Source organism: Littorina saxatilis, linkage group LG6 (genome assembly GCF_037325665.1).
Source record: "Littorina saxatilis isolate snail1 linkage group LG6, US_GU_Lsax_2.0, whole genome shotgun sequence".
NCBI classification, from domain to species: Eukaryota; Metazoa; Mollusca; class Gastropoda; order Littorinimorpha; family Littorinidae; genus Littorina; species Littorina saxatilis.
In genome coordinates, this window is record NC_090250.1 from 29,803,713 (window position 1) to 29,820,206 (window position 16,494).

General features: G+C 40.2%; 1 protein-coding gene and 1 pseudogene across 1 annotated transcript in view; both read right to left on the reverse strand.

The window, feature by feature from the left end:
• LOC138968969 (glycine receptor subunit alpha-2-like) overlaps positions 1-7,008 on the reverse strand; it is a 39,095-nt gene extending 32,087 nt beyond the window's left edge. Inside the window, exon 1 of the mRNA XM_070341657.1 lies at positions 6,571-7,008. Within this exon, the coding sequence (XP_070197758.1) occupies positions 6,571-6,641 (71 nt within the window). The 5' untranslated portion in view covers positions 6,642-7,008. The remainder of the gene's footprint in view (positions 1-6,570) is intronic.
• A 6,203-nt stretch (positions 7,009-13,211) lies between these two features.
• The window catches only part of LOC138968959 (E3 ubiquitin-protein ligase MYCBP2-like), a 148,839-nt pseudogene continuing 145,556 nt past the window's right edge, over positions 13,212-16,494 (reverse strand).

Genomic DNA, 16,494 nt, shown 5'->3' on the forward strand with positions numbered 1-16,494 from the left:
AAAAGCGTGCTATCCTTCTTAGCGCAACTACTACCCCGCTCTTCTTGTCAATTTCACTGCCTTTGCCATGAGCGGTGGCCTGACGATGCTACGAGTAAAATGGCATTGCGTTCAGTTTCATTCTGTGAGTTCGACAGCTACTTGACTAAATATTGTATTTTCGCCTTACGCGACTTGTTATATTTAGTCAAGTTTTGACTAAATATTTTAACATCGAGGGGGAATCGAAACGAGGGTATGGTGTATGTGCGTGTGTCTGTGTGTGTGTCTGTGTGTGTGTGTAGAGCGATTCAGACTAAACTACTGGACCGATCTTTATGAAATTTGACATGAGAGTTCCTGGGTATGAAATCCCCGAACGTTTTTTTCATTTTTTTGATAAATGTCTTTGATGACGTCATATCCGGCTTTTCGTGAAAGTTGAGGCGGCACTGTCACGCCCTCATTTTTCAACCAAATTGGTTGAAATTTTGGTCAAGTAATCTTCGACGAAGCCCGGGGTTCGGTATTGCATTTCAGCTTGGTGGCTTAAACATTAATTTATGACTTTGGTCATTAAAAATCGGAAAATTGTAAAAAAAAAATAAAAATTTATAAAACGATCCAAATTTACGTTTATCTTATTCTCCATCATTTGCTGATTCCAAAAACATATAAATATGTTATATTCGGATTAAAAACAAGCTCTGAAAATTAAATATATAAAAATTATTATCAAAATTTTTTTTTCGAAATCAATTTAAAAACACTTTCATCTTATTCCTTGTCGGTTCCTGATTCCAAAAACATATAGATATGATATGTTTGGATTAAAAACACGCTCAGAAAGTTAAAACGAAGAGAGGTACAGAAAAGCGTGCTATCCTTCTCAGCGCAACGAATACTCCGCTCTTCTTGTCAATTCCACGGACACTGCCTTTGCCACGGGCGGTGGAGTGACGATGCTACGAGTATACGGTCTTGCTGCGTTGCGTTGCGTTCAGTTTCATTCTGTGAGTTCGACAGCTACTTGACTAAATATTGTATTTTCGCCTTACGCGACTTGGTACATTTAGTCAAGTTTTGACTAAATGTATTAACATAGAGGGGGAATCGAAACGAGGGTCGTGGTGTATGTGTGTGTGTGTGTGTGTGTGTGTGTGTGTGTGTGTGTGTGTGTGTGTGTGTGTGTGTGTGTGTGTGTGTGTGTGTGTGTGTGTGTGTGTGCGTGCGTGCGTGTGTGTAGAGCGATTCAGACCAAACTACTGGACCGATCTTTATGAAATTTTCCATGAGAGTTCCTGGGATTGATATCCCCGAACGTTTTTTTCGTTTTTTTGATAAATGTCTTTGATGACGTCATATCCGGCTTTTCGTGAAAGTTGAGGCGGCACTGTCACGCTCTCATTTTTCAACCAAATTGGTTGAAATTTTGGTCAAGTAATCTTCGACGAAGCCCGGACTTCGGTATTGCATTTCAGCTTGGTGGCTTAAAAATTAATTAATGACTTTGGTCATTAAAAATCTGAAAATTGTAAAAAAATTATTTTTTTTATAAAACGATTCAAATTTACGTTCATCTTATTCTCCATCATTTTCTGATTACAAAAACATATAAATATGTTATATTTGGATTAAAAACAAGCTCTGAAAATTAAAAATATAAAAATTATTATCAAAATTAAATTGTCGAAATCAATTTAAAAACACCTTCATCTTATTCCTTGTCGGTTCCTGATTCCAAAAACATATAGATATGATATGTTTGGATTAAAAACACGCTCAGAAAGTTAAAACGAAGATAGGTACAGAAAAGTGTGCTATCCTTCTCAGCGCAAGTACTACCCCGCTCTTCTTGTCAATTTCACTGCCTTTGCCATGAGCGGTGGACTGACGATGCTACGAGTATACGGTCTTGCTGAAAAATTGCATTGCGTTCCGTTTCATTCTGTGAGTTCGACAGCTACTTGACTAAATGTTGTATTTTCGCCTTACGCGACTTGTTGTTTGTTTGTAATTAAGTTTATTTGCTCCGATTTCTGTGCATTTCCGAACACTCAATTCCAACGGTTAGTGGGGGTAAAAATAACCGGATGTTGCAATCATCCGAGTTTTCCGATTTAATTTGCATGTACACGCGTAAGCGGTGCGAATTTGTGCATTTATCGAAGGAAGGAATTTTCTTCTTTCAATTTTCAGCAGAGAGCAGAGAGGTTCATTTCGAGTCAAGGTTTATCCTTAATTAGGTTCTTACTTAAAGAAATTAAGGAAAGTAAGTATATAATTACCGACGGTTGCAAACACACACACACACACACACACTGTGACACACACGTACGCACGCACGCAGGCACACTGACACGCACGCCGGAACGCACACACACACACGTACGCACGCACACACACACACACACGCACACCCACCCACACACGCACACACACACATATACACACATACAGTGTTTTGACGTGGACACATTCAGGCTGTTGTCACGATGTAGCACTAAATTATGAGCTGGTTCACCGAACCCTGTAACAGCGGATGTAGTAGCCCCCACGCGCCTGTGTAAACAGTCTCGCCAGGAAATAAAGCAATCAGTGTGTCACACAGACTTGTGTTTAAATGATCAAAACGCCAGCCACACCGCTTCTACAGTTTTGTAAATTACCAAACCCTGTTGCTGTGTGTGCGGGCCTGGCCTTGAACCAGAAAAGTCATCGAACCCAACATTCTGTTTAACCAGGGGAGGGCACCAAATATCCATGTGCAGCAATGACTGAATAGCAAGTCACAAAAGTATTGCTATCGCTTGGGAGGCTTTTGCAAGGACTCAATAGGTTGTTGCATTGCTCGCTATCCTGTCGCAAAATCGCCTGGCCATGCCGCTTCGGGTGCTGTTCGTAACACAGTCATGTTGAAATATGTAACGTCATCCTAGTTAATTGCTGAAGTTGGTTGGTTTTTTGGTTTTTAATGTTCCTTCAAACTTGCTGAAGTTCAGTGTTATTTTTAACATAGAGGGGGAATCGAGACGAGGGTCGTGGTGTGTGTGTGTGTGTGTGTGTGTGTGTGTGTGTGTGTGCGTGTGTGTGTGTGTGTAGAGCGATTCAGACCAAACTACTGGACCGATCTTTATGAAATTTTACATGAGAGTTCCTGGGAATGATATCCCCGGAAATTGTTTTTCTTTTTTTCGATAAATACTTTTGATGACGTCATATCCGGCTTTTTGTAAAAGTTGAGGCGGCACTGTCACACCCTCATTTTTCAATCAAATTGATTGACATTTTTGTAAAGCAATCTTCGACGAAGGCCGGACTTCGGTATTGCATTTCAGCTTGGTGGCTTAAAAATTAATTAATGACTTTGGTCATTAAAAATCTGAAAATTGTTTTAATAAAACGATCCAAATTTACGTTTATCTTATTCTACATCATTTTCTGATTCCAAAAACATATAAATATGTTATATTTGGATTAAAAACAAGCTCTGAAAATTAAAAATATAAAAATTATGATCAAAATCAAATTTTCGAAATCGATTTAAAAACAATTTCATCTTATTCCTCGTCGGTTCCTGATTCCAAAAACATATAGATATGATATGTTTGGATTAAAAACACGCTCAGAAAGTTAAAACGAAGAGAGGTACAGAAAAGCGTGCTATGCAGCACAGCGAAACCACTACCGCGCTGAACAGGCTCGTCACTTTCACTCCGTTATGCACAAGCGGCGGACTACGGTCATTGTGAAAAAATGCAGTGCGTTCAGTTTCATTCTGTGAGTTCCACAGCTTGACTAAATGTAGTAATTTCGCCTTACGCGACTTGTTTCTGTTTTGTGTTTGTTTTGCTTTGTTCTTGTTTTGCTTTTTGTCGCTTCATATCTTCCTTCAGTTCTTGATCTCCAGTTCTAAAAATTTGAATCACAAGTGGTTCATTATGGATCAAGTGGCCGGATAGCTTGCGGTGAGCTTTAAAACTCCTTTTTCAGAAGGCACGGTTCTAAATACATTTTCGAAGTAAACCGCAGTACCTATGCTTTTCTATACACGGATTAAAGAAGGCATACACAGCTCGAGAACACGCACGATATATTATTTACAAGCCACCATAAATCAAATATTAAAATGAGAGTGTAAAGAGAAAACACAAAAATGCGTTTACCTCCAAATCTTTTTATAAATGCCCCACCATGCGTTTGACACGTACGTTCAATTGTTACACCTGAATATTATCCCCCGAAATCGGCGTATGCCGCCTGAATGGCGGGGTAAAAACGGTCATACACGTAAAAATCCACTCGTGCTAAAAACATGAGTGAACGTGGGAGTCCAAGCCCATGAACGAAGAAGAAGAAGAAAAGACACCTGAATGAAGCTTCTTGTAGAACCAACCCTCGTACGTTCGACATTGATCGAACCACAAATTAATTCTCGCCTGATAAATAATCGATCTGACCAAGGGTGACAAAAGGACACAATCGCCATTGACATGATAAACAGAGAGCTAACAATACATGTCAAAAATATTCCACGTGCTAAATGTATAGGATAAAAGATTAGGTAAAATTATATATGAATAAATCAGAGAAGGAAACAAAGACACACTTATCCAACTTTGTCACGATTTGCATGACACTCACCAAACTTGTCTGGAACTGGCGTGTTTACCACGGGAGATCCGCGACTCGAAGGGAGAGAATAAATCGCGCACTGTGTTTACTACAGTGGCTAGAAGAAAGGGTAGAGGAAAATGTCAATCGACAAAGACGAGGGGGGCGGGGGGGGGGGGGGGGTAAAACATCCACCTGTAAGGGTAACTGTTTGGAAGCAGTGAAACCCGGTTGAACATTACATCTTTGTTTTGGATCTGAAATATATCTCGGGTAACGAAGCACTGCCTTTTCTGACACCCAAACAACACAAGTATAACCGAAGGAATCACTGAATGTTTACATCTACGTGATCTGTCGTAAAGCGCCTTGTGTTGCTTTCACAAAACACATTTTCTGAGGTCGACATTCTTCTTCTTCTTCTTCTGCGTTCGATGTTGATGGCCGTGCTAAATCAGGCTCAGACCAGTGGCTGCCAGGAAGTCCGCAGTGAGGTCGACATTAAACAGTACCATTCATGGTTAAATGCTGTTCTAAAGCATTGAGATATCCACAAAAACGCGTTATTATGACTGGTAGTGGTAGAAAACATTACAATGTTCATTCTTTCAGACGAGTCACTCTGTTGTGCTAACTTGATCAAATCACGACTCAACAAAAAAAAGAAAGGTTAGTTTATAGAAAGTTTGATTATAGACAAAACGAAACAGTCACGTGTACTTATTTAATGTTTATACCCGTGGGTTGCTTTCAGATTGCTATTTGGGTCTGAGAAAGATTTAAAAGAAGAAAGTCAGTTTACCAAATAACATATTTGTTCAAATTTGTTAAAAAGTTGGCAGTTTATCAGTTTTTGGATTACCAAATGACATGTTATTTATTACAAAGCCGTTTTTTTACTGCATGAAATCAGCAATACACTTTTTAAGCGTGTTTACCGTTCTCTCCGACTAACTGCACCATCATTAGATTTTGGAACTTGAAAACGGAACGATCGCTGAAGGGAAATAACCCAAAGTCATGCTGCATATCGTGCAATGTGTTCAAGAATGTGTACGCTGAGTTCCATAAAGATCTGTTCGGTAGTTTTCTCGGAATCGCTCTACACACACGTACATACTCACACACATACACAACCACCAGGCTCGTGTCGATTCCCAGTCTATATGAAAACACAGTCTAAACTTGACTAAATGTTAAACAAAAACAACTGATAATTAAAAACCTGCGCTTAAGCACATCTAACACTGACATTCTCTGGGACCCAAAGCGATGGTCTAAAGTTTTTTTTATTCGTTGTTTTGCGGGTTGCATAAGAACAGACGCCATCGACCATAACTCGTATTATTTGACTTCCTCATTCAGCTACACGTACGAGAGCACACACGTTCTTTTGTATTAGCTTTCTTACGAAACTCTGGCCGGTGATCGATCTGATATCATATACGGCAAATTATGTGTAACGGTACCCTAAGAAAGAGTGGTTTGTCGAGTGTGTGAATTTTTAAATTACCACGCTGAAATGCAATCCCATTGTCTGGACCGAGCCATATATTGTTTGGTTAAACTTTAGACAAAATAGCCTTAAAATTGCGGCTACCAGAGTGCTGCCTCAACTTTGATTAAAACACATACATGACGTCATCAACTCGAGCAGAGCAACGGGACACAAGTAAATGCCATCAATACTTTATCGATCAATATCCTCTTTTTAAAGTCGAAACGTTAAGCGTAGTTTCTAATCCAATGATTAGTTCATCTTAATAACATTTTCAATCAAACACAACAAAACTTCTTCTTTTTTTACATTCAGGCCGATGTCAGTCTTATCCACCAGGCCAATGCGCCCGTCACAAACCGAAAGGAGGGACAACAAGTGCTAAAAACAAATTAACAGAGCAATCACTTCGCACCAGAAAAGCTTTGACAAATTTACAAACAGTAAAATGTCAAAATAATATTCTTTGCTTAACTCACCCTTTGGCGAAGCCTTGTCGATTCCACACCCAAGTAATGAAGCAGACGATGCACAGAATACGTGTCAACATTGTTGTTGTTGTTGTTGTTGTTGTTGTTGTTGTTGTTGTTGTTGTTGTTGTTGTTGTTGTTGATGATGCACCGAAGTCACCAAGTGCTACATATATGTCGTGTTGTTTTGAGTTTGTGTGTTCATTCACCACTTTCGTCCAAAAGAAATCACAACCAATTCATATCGAGGCTTGCCGATATTTTTCAATCTGCGACTGTTTGGGAGACATTGTGTTGCAGTAAACGTAAATACTGACAGCAAACGATTCGCCATACGATTGACCGTTGCCGAAGCACTTTGGTAGAAAGTAAGGTGAAGAAGGTTATTCTCTGAAAGTAAAGAAAAAACTCGCGGCTAAAATAAGATCAATTCACATGACTCTACAGCCGACAGTAATCGTCAACATTGACAGCATACAGTGCTTTACACAAGTGACCGATGAAGCTCTTCGGTCGTTTCATGCGCGCGAAGAGGTTTTTTTTCCATATTAAAGACAGCTCACAGGTTGGTTGGTTGGTTGGGTTATTATTTTGTATCGTCTCCACAGTTGCTTTTCGAGACCGATGCTAGCTTGTTCCTTTCTCAGTTCACATGGCAAGCTCCATGCTTAAAATATTTACAATCAGGTCTATCACTGTACAAAGAAGATTCTAAAACATAATAGCTTTCACAATTGTAATTCAAATCTTGTTAAAAATCTTGATCTCACAGCTTGCAATACAAAAGTTCGCAACCTTACAACATGCCCACAACCTGTCGAGATGTCTAGCCAAAGGGCACCGCTCAACAGAAAAGCCAAGGCAATACTCGTGGCGTGAACCATAAAAAGCATTCTGTTCAGGCACCAGAACCGTCAATATTCTGACAATGTCTTTCAGGCTGAAAGTCGGTGGGGGGTACTAAATGCAACGAATTCACACACGCTGTTTACTTTTATGATAATTTATGTACATATACGTCTCTTTGACATGGGTGCAAGTCGTTTTGTTATACGCTTGTTTATTAGACGGCGGATTTCTGTGTGTGTGTGTGTGTGTGTGTGTGTGCGTGCGTGCGTGTGTGTGTGTATGTGTGTGTGCGTCAGTGTGCGCGTGCGTGCGTGTGTGTGTGTGTGTGCGTGCATGCGTGTGTGTGTATGTGTGTGTGTGTGTTTGTATGTGTATGTGTGTGTGTATGTGTGGGTGTGTGTGTGTGTGTGTGTGTGTGTGTATGTGTGTGTGTGTATCTGTGTGTGTCTGTATGTGTGTGTGTGTGTGTCTGTGTGTGATCGAAAATGATGTCAATAATATATCAATCATTCCGTGTCTCTTTATGTTTACCAACGTTTTCCCCAACACACCGAGCACGAACATCGCAACGCGTTCCTAAATACACTTCATCATAGATCATCATAGCCCCTGTCTTGCTTTCTTTATCCCTTTTAGAAGAGTTTTTAGCATAAGGGAGAAAGAAAAAGAAGTACCATAAATATCTTTCGGAATTTAAAAAAAAACCGTTTCCTTATTTTTTTATATTTCTAAAATTCATTATAAACACGAAGTGTTGTTTTCTTTGGTCACTCGAATCCGTGGTACGCTGAGTTATACCACAAGAAAATCCTCATACACTTTTTCGGACTCACACTCTTCTCAGAAACACGTTTTCACATGAGTCAGAACAACCACTACACCGAAGAAATCCCCTTATAAAACAAATCGCTGACGTCCACAGTTGTCTCCAAAGAGAATCACTAGTTCCGGTAGATCTGAATTCCGGGTACTTTCGGACTCACACTCTTCTCAAAAACACGTTTTCACATGATTAAGAACAACCACTACACCGAAGAAATTACCTTATAAAACAAATTGCTAACGTCCGCAGTTTTATTCCAAGAGAATCACTAGTACTAGGTCCGGGTAGATCTGAATTCCGGGTATTTCCTCATCCCCACTCTGGCAGCACAGCAGGCTGACAATCAGAGAAGAAGAGAGGATGTCTGCCATCTGCGAGTAGCGACCAACGCGTCGGCGATTATTCCACGAAACAGCCCCATGGACCCGACAATCCCAGCGTGGACGAGCTGGTTCGTTTAAAATCAATAACCCGCGCGCGACGCCGACGTCTGTATTTAGTGATGCGAGTGCGAGGTTCGTCGTTGGTTTTTAACGTCCCTTCAACCGATATGGCTGTGTGTTTTGTTTTCTTTTGTTGCTTACACTTGATTGCGCGCGATAAATGTTGGTTCTTTGATCCGACTCTCTTCCAATCCCACTGTTTTGATGTCTCTCTCTAAAATTCCGTGCAAAACGAGTGCCGAACGTTTGCGATAAAAGTCCGGGCGGAATTGCGCGAGGACATTTTAACCAATCTATTGGTTCTTCGATCCGATTCTCTTTCGTTCCAACTTTTTTAAATTTCTCGATCTAAAAGTCCGGGCAAAAAGTGCCGAACCCATACGAACGTTCCCGAGAAAAGTCCGGGCGGAATAGCGCGAGGACATTTTAACCAATCAAACACGAGTATAGCTCCAAAGTCCGGGAATTCCGTGTGGAATTCCGGCCGGAATTGTGCGAGGACATTAAAAGTTCGAAGTTCGGTCGGAATTTCTGACCAATCAACGACGAGAATAGCTCGAAAGTCCGCGCGGAATTCCGCGGGGACATGGCCTATTCGGCGTTCTCTACTATTGGTTTAAACAAGTTTATTCAGTAAATTTCATTAGAATATTGCCTGCATGCCGCATACATAAAATAAGGAACATGGAGCACAACAAGCTAGGCTTATGAGCGTACTCTTAAAAGCAAATGAAATTTGGCGGACGATTGTAATATAACAAGTTTGAAATAATGTCAAAATAATAATGGTGAATTATGGTAGACAATCATATAACAATAAAAGGAACAAAAAACACAATGCTAAACTAACAACAGTACTCACACGCGCTCGCACATTCACTCGCACACACTGACGCACACAATGACTTCCACATGGTAAAAAATAGAATACTACCAGAACAGGAAAATGTGAATAGTATTGCACATGGTCGTTTCGAACATGGATGAGATAAATGCATTCATTATTCAAAACGTTTGCTTAATAAGATAAACCTGAATAACAGGTCAAATATCAATGCATTTTCGCTGTCTGGCTTGTCTCTATTGCCATACAGAAAATCATCAGCGGTTAGCAAATCATAGTTGGACAGTGTGTTCCATACTATTCGGCGTTCCATAAAAGTAACACCGGTGATATGGTCAGTTTGATATGCTACTGGTTTGTAATTAATACAATCTTGAATAATTTAAAGGACAAGTGCAATATATCAAAGGTAATGTTTTCATTCTTCAAAACTGACTGGAAATCCACATATATATATTATGCTTGTGGTAATTTGCACTTTTAACTACACAGAACACACACACACACACACACACACACACACACACACACACACACACACACACACACTCATGCACACACAACACACACACACCCACACCCACACCACACACACACACACACTTAAGCTACTCAACAATAAGGGCATTTTCACAAACGGTGATTCCGGCTTGATCCCAATTCCCATGACGTATTTCTTGCATCTGTTCTGCTCTTGTTTTCAAAACTCCTGTCAACAGAACCTCCTAACATACCAGGAGCTCGGGAAAAAACCCAGTTCCACGTTTGCTTGACTATGTAAACATATTGACATTATCATAATTATTGTACTTATGATTCTTGACCACCCGTTTGGCAGCTTGGTGTGGTGTTGACACAGCGCCCGTTCTTGACAAACTTCTCGAAGTTGGTGAGTCAGTGGTGGTTTCGAGTTTGTTACTTGAAGTGAAAGCTTAATGTTTCTTGACTAAGCCTCATGCGTTCGAGAAGGGGGTGCAAAAAGCGACGTATATACAAAGCTTGAAACGGAGCGACTCGAGTCGGCAGTGAAAGCTTCCATGGTTATAATTATATTCCTTGTAGTGATACAGTCGTACAGGAAAGAGTAGATCGACCGCGCTTTGATACAAGCTCCTGTAGTTTTCCCGTCATTTCTTTTCTCTTTCCTAACTGGTTCTTGTCACAAAGGTAGGACCGTCGTCGTCCGGGTCTTAATTGTTGATTCAACATATGAACTTCATACTGACATTCTATAACACCCCCCGCCCCCTTCCGCACCCCCAAGTACTGCTGATCGAACTTTATGAAAATGCTTCAACGCAAAATCGATCGGCGTCTCACATGTAGGGACATAACTTACCCAGTATGTTTTTGAATGACACTTAAGTCTGGAGTTTATCTTAGCAGAAGCCCGTCTACGTTTCACCTCTACTTTTGCCGAAAGTGAACAGAAACACTGACGTACACACACACGTACACACACACCGGACTAAACCTGAGCAGACGATACTCTTCTAACCGTCCCACAATGCTTGCCGATGACAGAAAACTGCATTACACTAGTCTTGGCCAGCCAAGCAAAGTGTCCGTTACAGGGGAACCCCCTTTTCAGGGCCGGACTAGGGGCGGGGGGGGGGGGGGTTACAGGGGTTGCGCAACCCCCCCCCCCTCCTTGGCTTAAGCATGTACCTCCCAAACGCTTTTTTTTTGGGTTTTTTTTTTTGGGGGGGGGGGGTTGCATCTGGATCATCATGAAATCCGAGGAGAAATCGCACCTCTCACCCCCTCTAAAAAAATCATGAAAAAGAGAACATTCCTTGCATTGCATTCCGTTGTCTATGCGTCATAGGGGATCCATCGGCACTCGTATAGACTGCCGCGACAGTGGTTTCTTCATTGCCTCTACATTGCTTGCTGTCGAATTTACCTTTTTCGTTGAAGGAGAGGCTTCCTTGGATCCCTCCAGAAACATCAAAAAACGTTCAGCTTCAACCCCCACCAAGGGGGCTTTAATTGCCCCCTGGACCCCCACCAAGGGGCTTCGCCCCCTGGACCCCCATCTGTAACCCCCCCCCCCCCCCCCCCAAGTACTTACCTAGTCCGTCCCTGTTTTTTATACTGTTTTCTCAGACTTTTTGTTCTTAACCTCCGTAAATGTTCCCCCATTTTAAGACTCCCTCCTTTGAACTCCTTTATAAAACCTCATTTTCTTATATCTTAAACGTGTGTGTGTGTGTGTGTGTGTGTGTGTGTGTGTGTGTGTGTGTGTGTGTGTGTGTGTGCGTGTGGGGGGGTTCCACTGTACTAAACTTATATGAGCCCACACTCTATCGCTCCAACCACAGGCGATCTACTGGCTTCCTTTTACAGACTGATTCATCCTTCAGTTGTCTTCAATGTTTTTACCACAAGAAATGTAAAGGCTTCATGTTGCAAAGCCTGTTTCATCTACTGGTTGTTTTAATGCTACAACCAAACACAACCTGTATACAATAAGATACATTTTGCCAAGACTAACACTTGTTTTGCCCTAACCAAACACAACCTGTATACAATAAGATACATTTTGCCAAGACTAACACTTGTTTTGCCCTAACCAAACACAACCTGTATACAATAAGATACATTTTGCCAAGACCAACACTTGTTTTGCCCTAACCAAACACAACCTGTATACAATAAGATACATTTTGCCAAGACTAACACTTGTTTTGCCCTAACCAAACACAACCTGTATACAATAAGATACATTTTGCCAAGACTAACACTTGTTTTGCCCTAACCAAACACAACCTGTATACAATAAGATACAGTTTGCCAAGACTAACACTTGTTTTGCCCTAACCAAACACAACCTGTATACAATAAGATACATTTTGCCAAGACTAACACTTGTTTTGCCCTAACCAAACACAACCTGCACAGTGGAACCCCATTTTTAAGACCCCCCCCCCCCCCCCATTTTGTTTTAAGACTCCCTCCTTTTTAAGACCTGATTTTTGACTTTTTGTTCATAATCTCTGTAGTTTTACCCCCATTTTAACTCCCTCCTTTTTAAGACCTGACTTTTTGTTCATAACCTCTGTAGTTTTACCCCCATTTTAACTCCGTCCTTTTTAAGACTTTGTTCATAACCTCTGTAGTTTTACCCCCATTTTAACTCCCTCCTTTTTAAGACCTGATTTTTTTATATTTGTGGAGGTCTGAAGGTTTTTTTTTCACTGTATACAAGCTTTATTTGCCAGGACTATTTCATTAACCACTTGTTTTGCTCCAACCACAGGGAAGCTGTTGGTTTCATTTAGCAAAGACTGCATGGTTCATCTACTACTACAGTGTACTTGTTTTTGCTCCCACTAACAGGCTAGCTATTGTTAACGGAAAATTAAGTAGAAGAACAAAAATTAATGCCTTTCGAACAGTCGTCCACCAGCCATTCAAGGCACTGCGTACCCTCGGCGAAGCACAAATCGGCCATCTCCATCAAACACACACACACGCATGCATGCACGCATGCACATACACACACGTTATTTTGTGACTCACTAAATTTAAGTGAGGCGCAACTGATCTTCCACAGCTCTTAGAAATCTTGAAAGTTATTTCCGAACATTGTCTATGTGCTCAAATTTTGGCTTCAGGTACTTTACCCATGTGAACCCAATCCTAAGCATGCAAAGTAAAGAAAGGCATCACACATACAATTTTAAAGTATTTTTTATATTTTTTATTTTGTTTAAAACGGTCAACCATCACAGAATACGAAAATGATCAAACACAGGTTACAACATACATTCATATACAATCAACACGTTTTTTTTCCAACACACATCATGTGCTTCTCTGTGTGTGTGTGTGTGTGTGTGTGTGTGTGTGCACGTGTGTGTGTGTGTGTGCACGTGTGTGTGTGTGTGTGTGTGTGTGTGTGTGTGTGTGTGTGTGTGTGTGTGTGTGTGTGTGTGTGTGTGTGTGTGTGTGTGCATGCGTGTGTGTGTTTCTTTTGTCATGTTAAACGCTGGTTACAATTTGAGCAAGAATAATGTCAGATATATAACTCTTTTTTTCCCAGACAAAGCAGTGATTTAAAAAGAGAAATACTACAGACCTTATTAATACATGTTTTAACTGAAACACTTAGAAATACATTTTGAGGCAGAAGACTAAAATAAGATGCAAACTGTTCACACCTTTCTATCTAATATTCACAAAGTAACAACCCGAAATACACTTATTCACACATACATTTTTTTCTAACCTAAGCTAGGGTATGGACTGGCATATGATAAAATACATTTTATCTCAAGTCAAAAAGTGTCAAAACACTGAATATACACCTTACACAGAACAGTGACTAGCTTGTTGTGAAGAACTAGTTTTACTTACCAACGTATTTACACATTTGAAAAGCCACAATGTTATTTTATACTGTCGCTCTGACGAAGCTGTGAAGTTAAGAGTAAGTGTGAGCTTGCAACAAAGTCATGTTGTTTTCAAGGATATAAAAAAATGTCTGTTTATTTTTCTACAATAGGCACAAAATATCTTGACTTGTTGATCAGAGAAAGCACTGCATTCACACATTCCCTCGGCCCCAAAGTCATCAACATTTAACTGTACAAGCTAGCACAGATTCTATTTTTTTACAAACTGGAGCGAGAAAATGTTAAGACACTGTACTTTCATTCAAAAAAGCAAACAATACCATATAAAAAAATTCTCATTTCAACTGGCAAGTTTCTTTGAGCCTTCACAAAATAGAAGCATTTGCTTCAATATGAAGACACATTCAAATATGGATAAACCAAACACACAGACATTTTGTTCAACGAAATAAAGCATGCAATTATAAAGACACTGTCTTTTTACATTTAGTCAAGTTTTGACTAAATGTTTTAACGTTGACTGGGAATCGAGATGAGGGTCTGGTGTGTGTGTGTGTGTGTGTGTGTAGAACAATTCAGAGAAAACTACTAAAAAAGACCGATCTTCATGAAACTTCACATGAGAGTTCCTGGGTATGATATCCTCAGAGGGTTTTTTCATTTTTTCGATAAATATCTTTTATGACGTCATTTCCGGCTTTTAGTGAAAGTTGAGGCCGCACTGTCACGCCCTCATTTTTCAACAAAATTGATTGACATTTTGGTCAAGTAATCTTCGACGAAGTCCGGACTATGGGATTGCATTTCAGCTTGGAAGCTTAAAAATTAGTTAATTAGTTTGCTCATTAAATTGTCATTAAAATCGAATTTTTCGTTACACATTAAAAAATGATCGCATTGTATTCTTCACCTTCTGAATTCAAAAATATATAGATATGTTATGTTTACTCTAAAAATGTGCTCAGAATGGAAGTAAAAAGGTTCAGTAAGTACTACGGTCGCATGCTTCGCGGAGACGAGTGTGACCCACCTCAGTGTTAGGGTTAGCCGAGACTATCTGGAGGTAGTCTCGGTGATGACTGTTTTTTGATTATTGATCTTTATAGTTTAATAACGACTGACTAAATGTTTTTATATCGCTTCACGCGACATGTTAAACTGTCCTTTTCTATTCAAAATGCCAATAATTCAAATAAGACCTGATAATGTCACAAAATCTTGACCTCAGTACCTTCACTGACATTTCTGTAACATTAACCAAGCAGAAATACATCCTAAGACACGCGTAGATAAAAGCACATACAAATAAGCATAAAATTGTTTCGTTTTTGCACACCTGCAGCTAGCAATTACGAAGTCGTCGTCTTTCTGATTAAATAAGAGCCGATGTTATTCTAAACAGTTTCTACCTTCAACTAGCTTTTTTTTATGTACCTAACAAGATGATAAATGCTAGCTACATCTGAAGAACTGCATACAGTAATTATGGAGATAAAACACATACTCGAAATTGTGGGAGATAAAAATGGAGATAAAACACATAATCTAACTTGACATTAAAATCAACCAATAAAAACAAAAAAACAATGAATCTGCATGGAACAATCTCATCAGCCAAATACTCCTTCACCTCATTAACTTACAATCCAATACAATACAAATGTCACTTTAACCTCCAGGACTGCAAGATGATAATATTAAAAGTATCTTTCCCTTTCTTTTCTTCCGGACTTTATCTCCTTTTGTCTGCCCTCCAAGTGAGCTTCTAGCAATCTTCACACAGGCTTTCAGAAACGAATTTGAACAACAACAGATAGAACAGCAAGTAGAAAGAGTCATCAAAGTGCACTCAGGGACGTAACTCCCAACAAAATAAGTCGGCACTGCAACAAAGGTATGAACAGTCTATTCAATACCAAAGAATGTCAGACGTGTGAACGCACAGCAACTGACACCACACTCCCCTAAAACTGTGAGTAGTCACAGGTCATCCAAACAGAAAGTGTGGGCATTGCAGCAGGCGCCACAGCTCAGAGTGAACCCCTCGCCAATGGGGACAGCTCATCCAATCAGAAAGTGCGGGTGTATCCAATCAGAAAGTGTGTGCGTTGCGACAGACGCCACAGCCCAGAGCGAACTCCTCGCCTGTGGGAGGGTGCTGCACGTGCAGGGGACACTCCTCTCCCTCCAGCTGACGACCTCTGGGACCTGAACATTATCAAAAAACACAAAATGTTGACACACACAGTGAAATGGTATTATAACAAACTGGCTGTTTGCAATACGTTTAGAAGGAAAGACATCATGATTAGGGACCACAAGCTCACAGCATCGTTTTTATACACAGACAAAAACAGATATGGGTAAAAATGAAAAGAAGTGCTGACAGACGAATCAGAGGAGCAAAAAAAAGCATCAAGGCAGAAAGGGAGGCTGACTTGCACGTACTAAAAAACGTGTGTGCACACTTCTCAAAGCCCTAAATCAGTCTGAGCTCAATGTCCACAAGAAACATCATCTCGTTTTACTTTTGACACTTTGCAAAGAAAACTACACACAACCAGACCACATCAAAAACTGGACACAAACAGAACACACATTTCACGAAAAAAA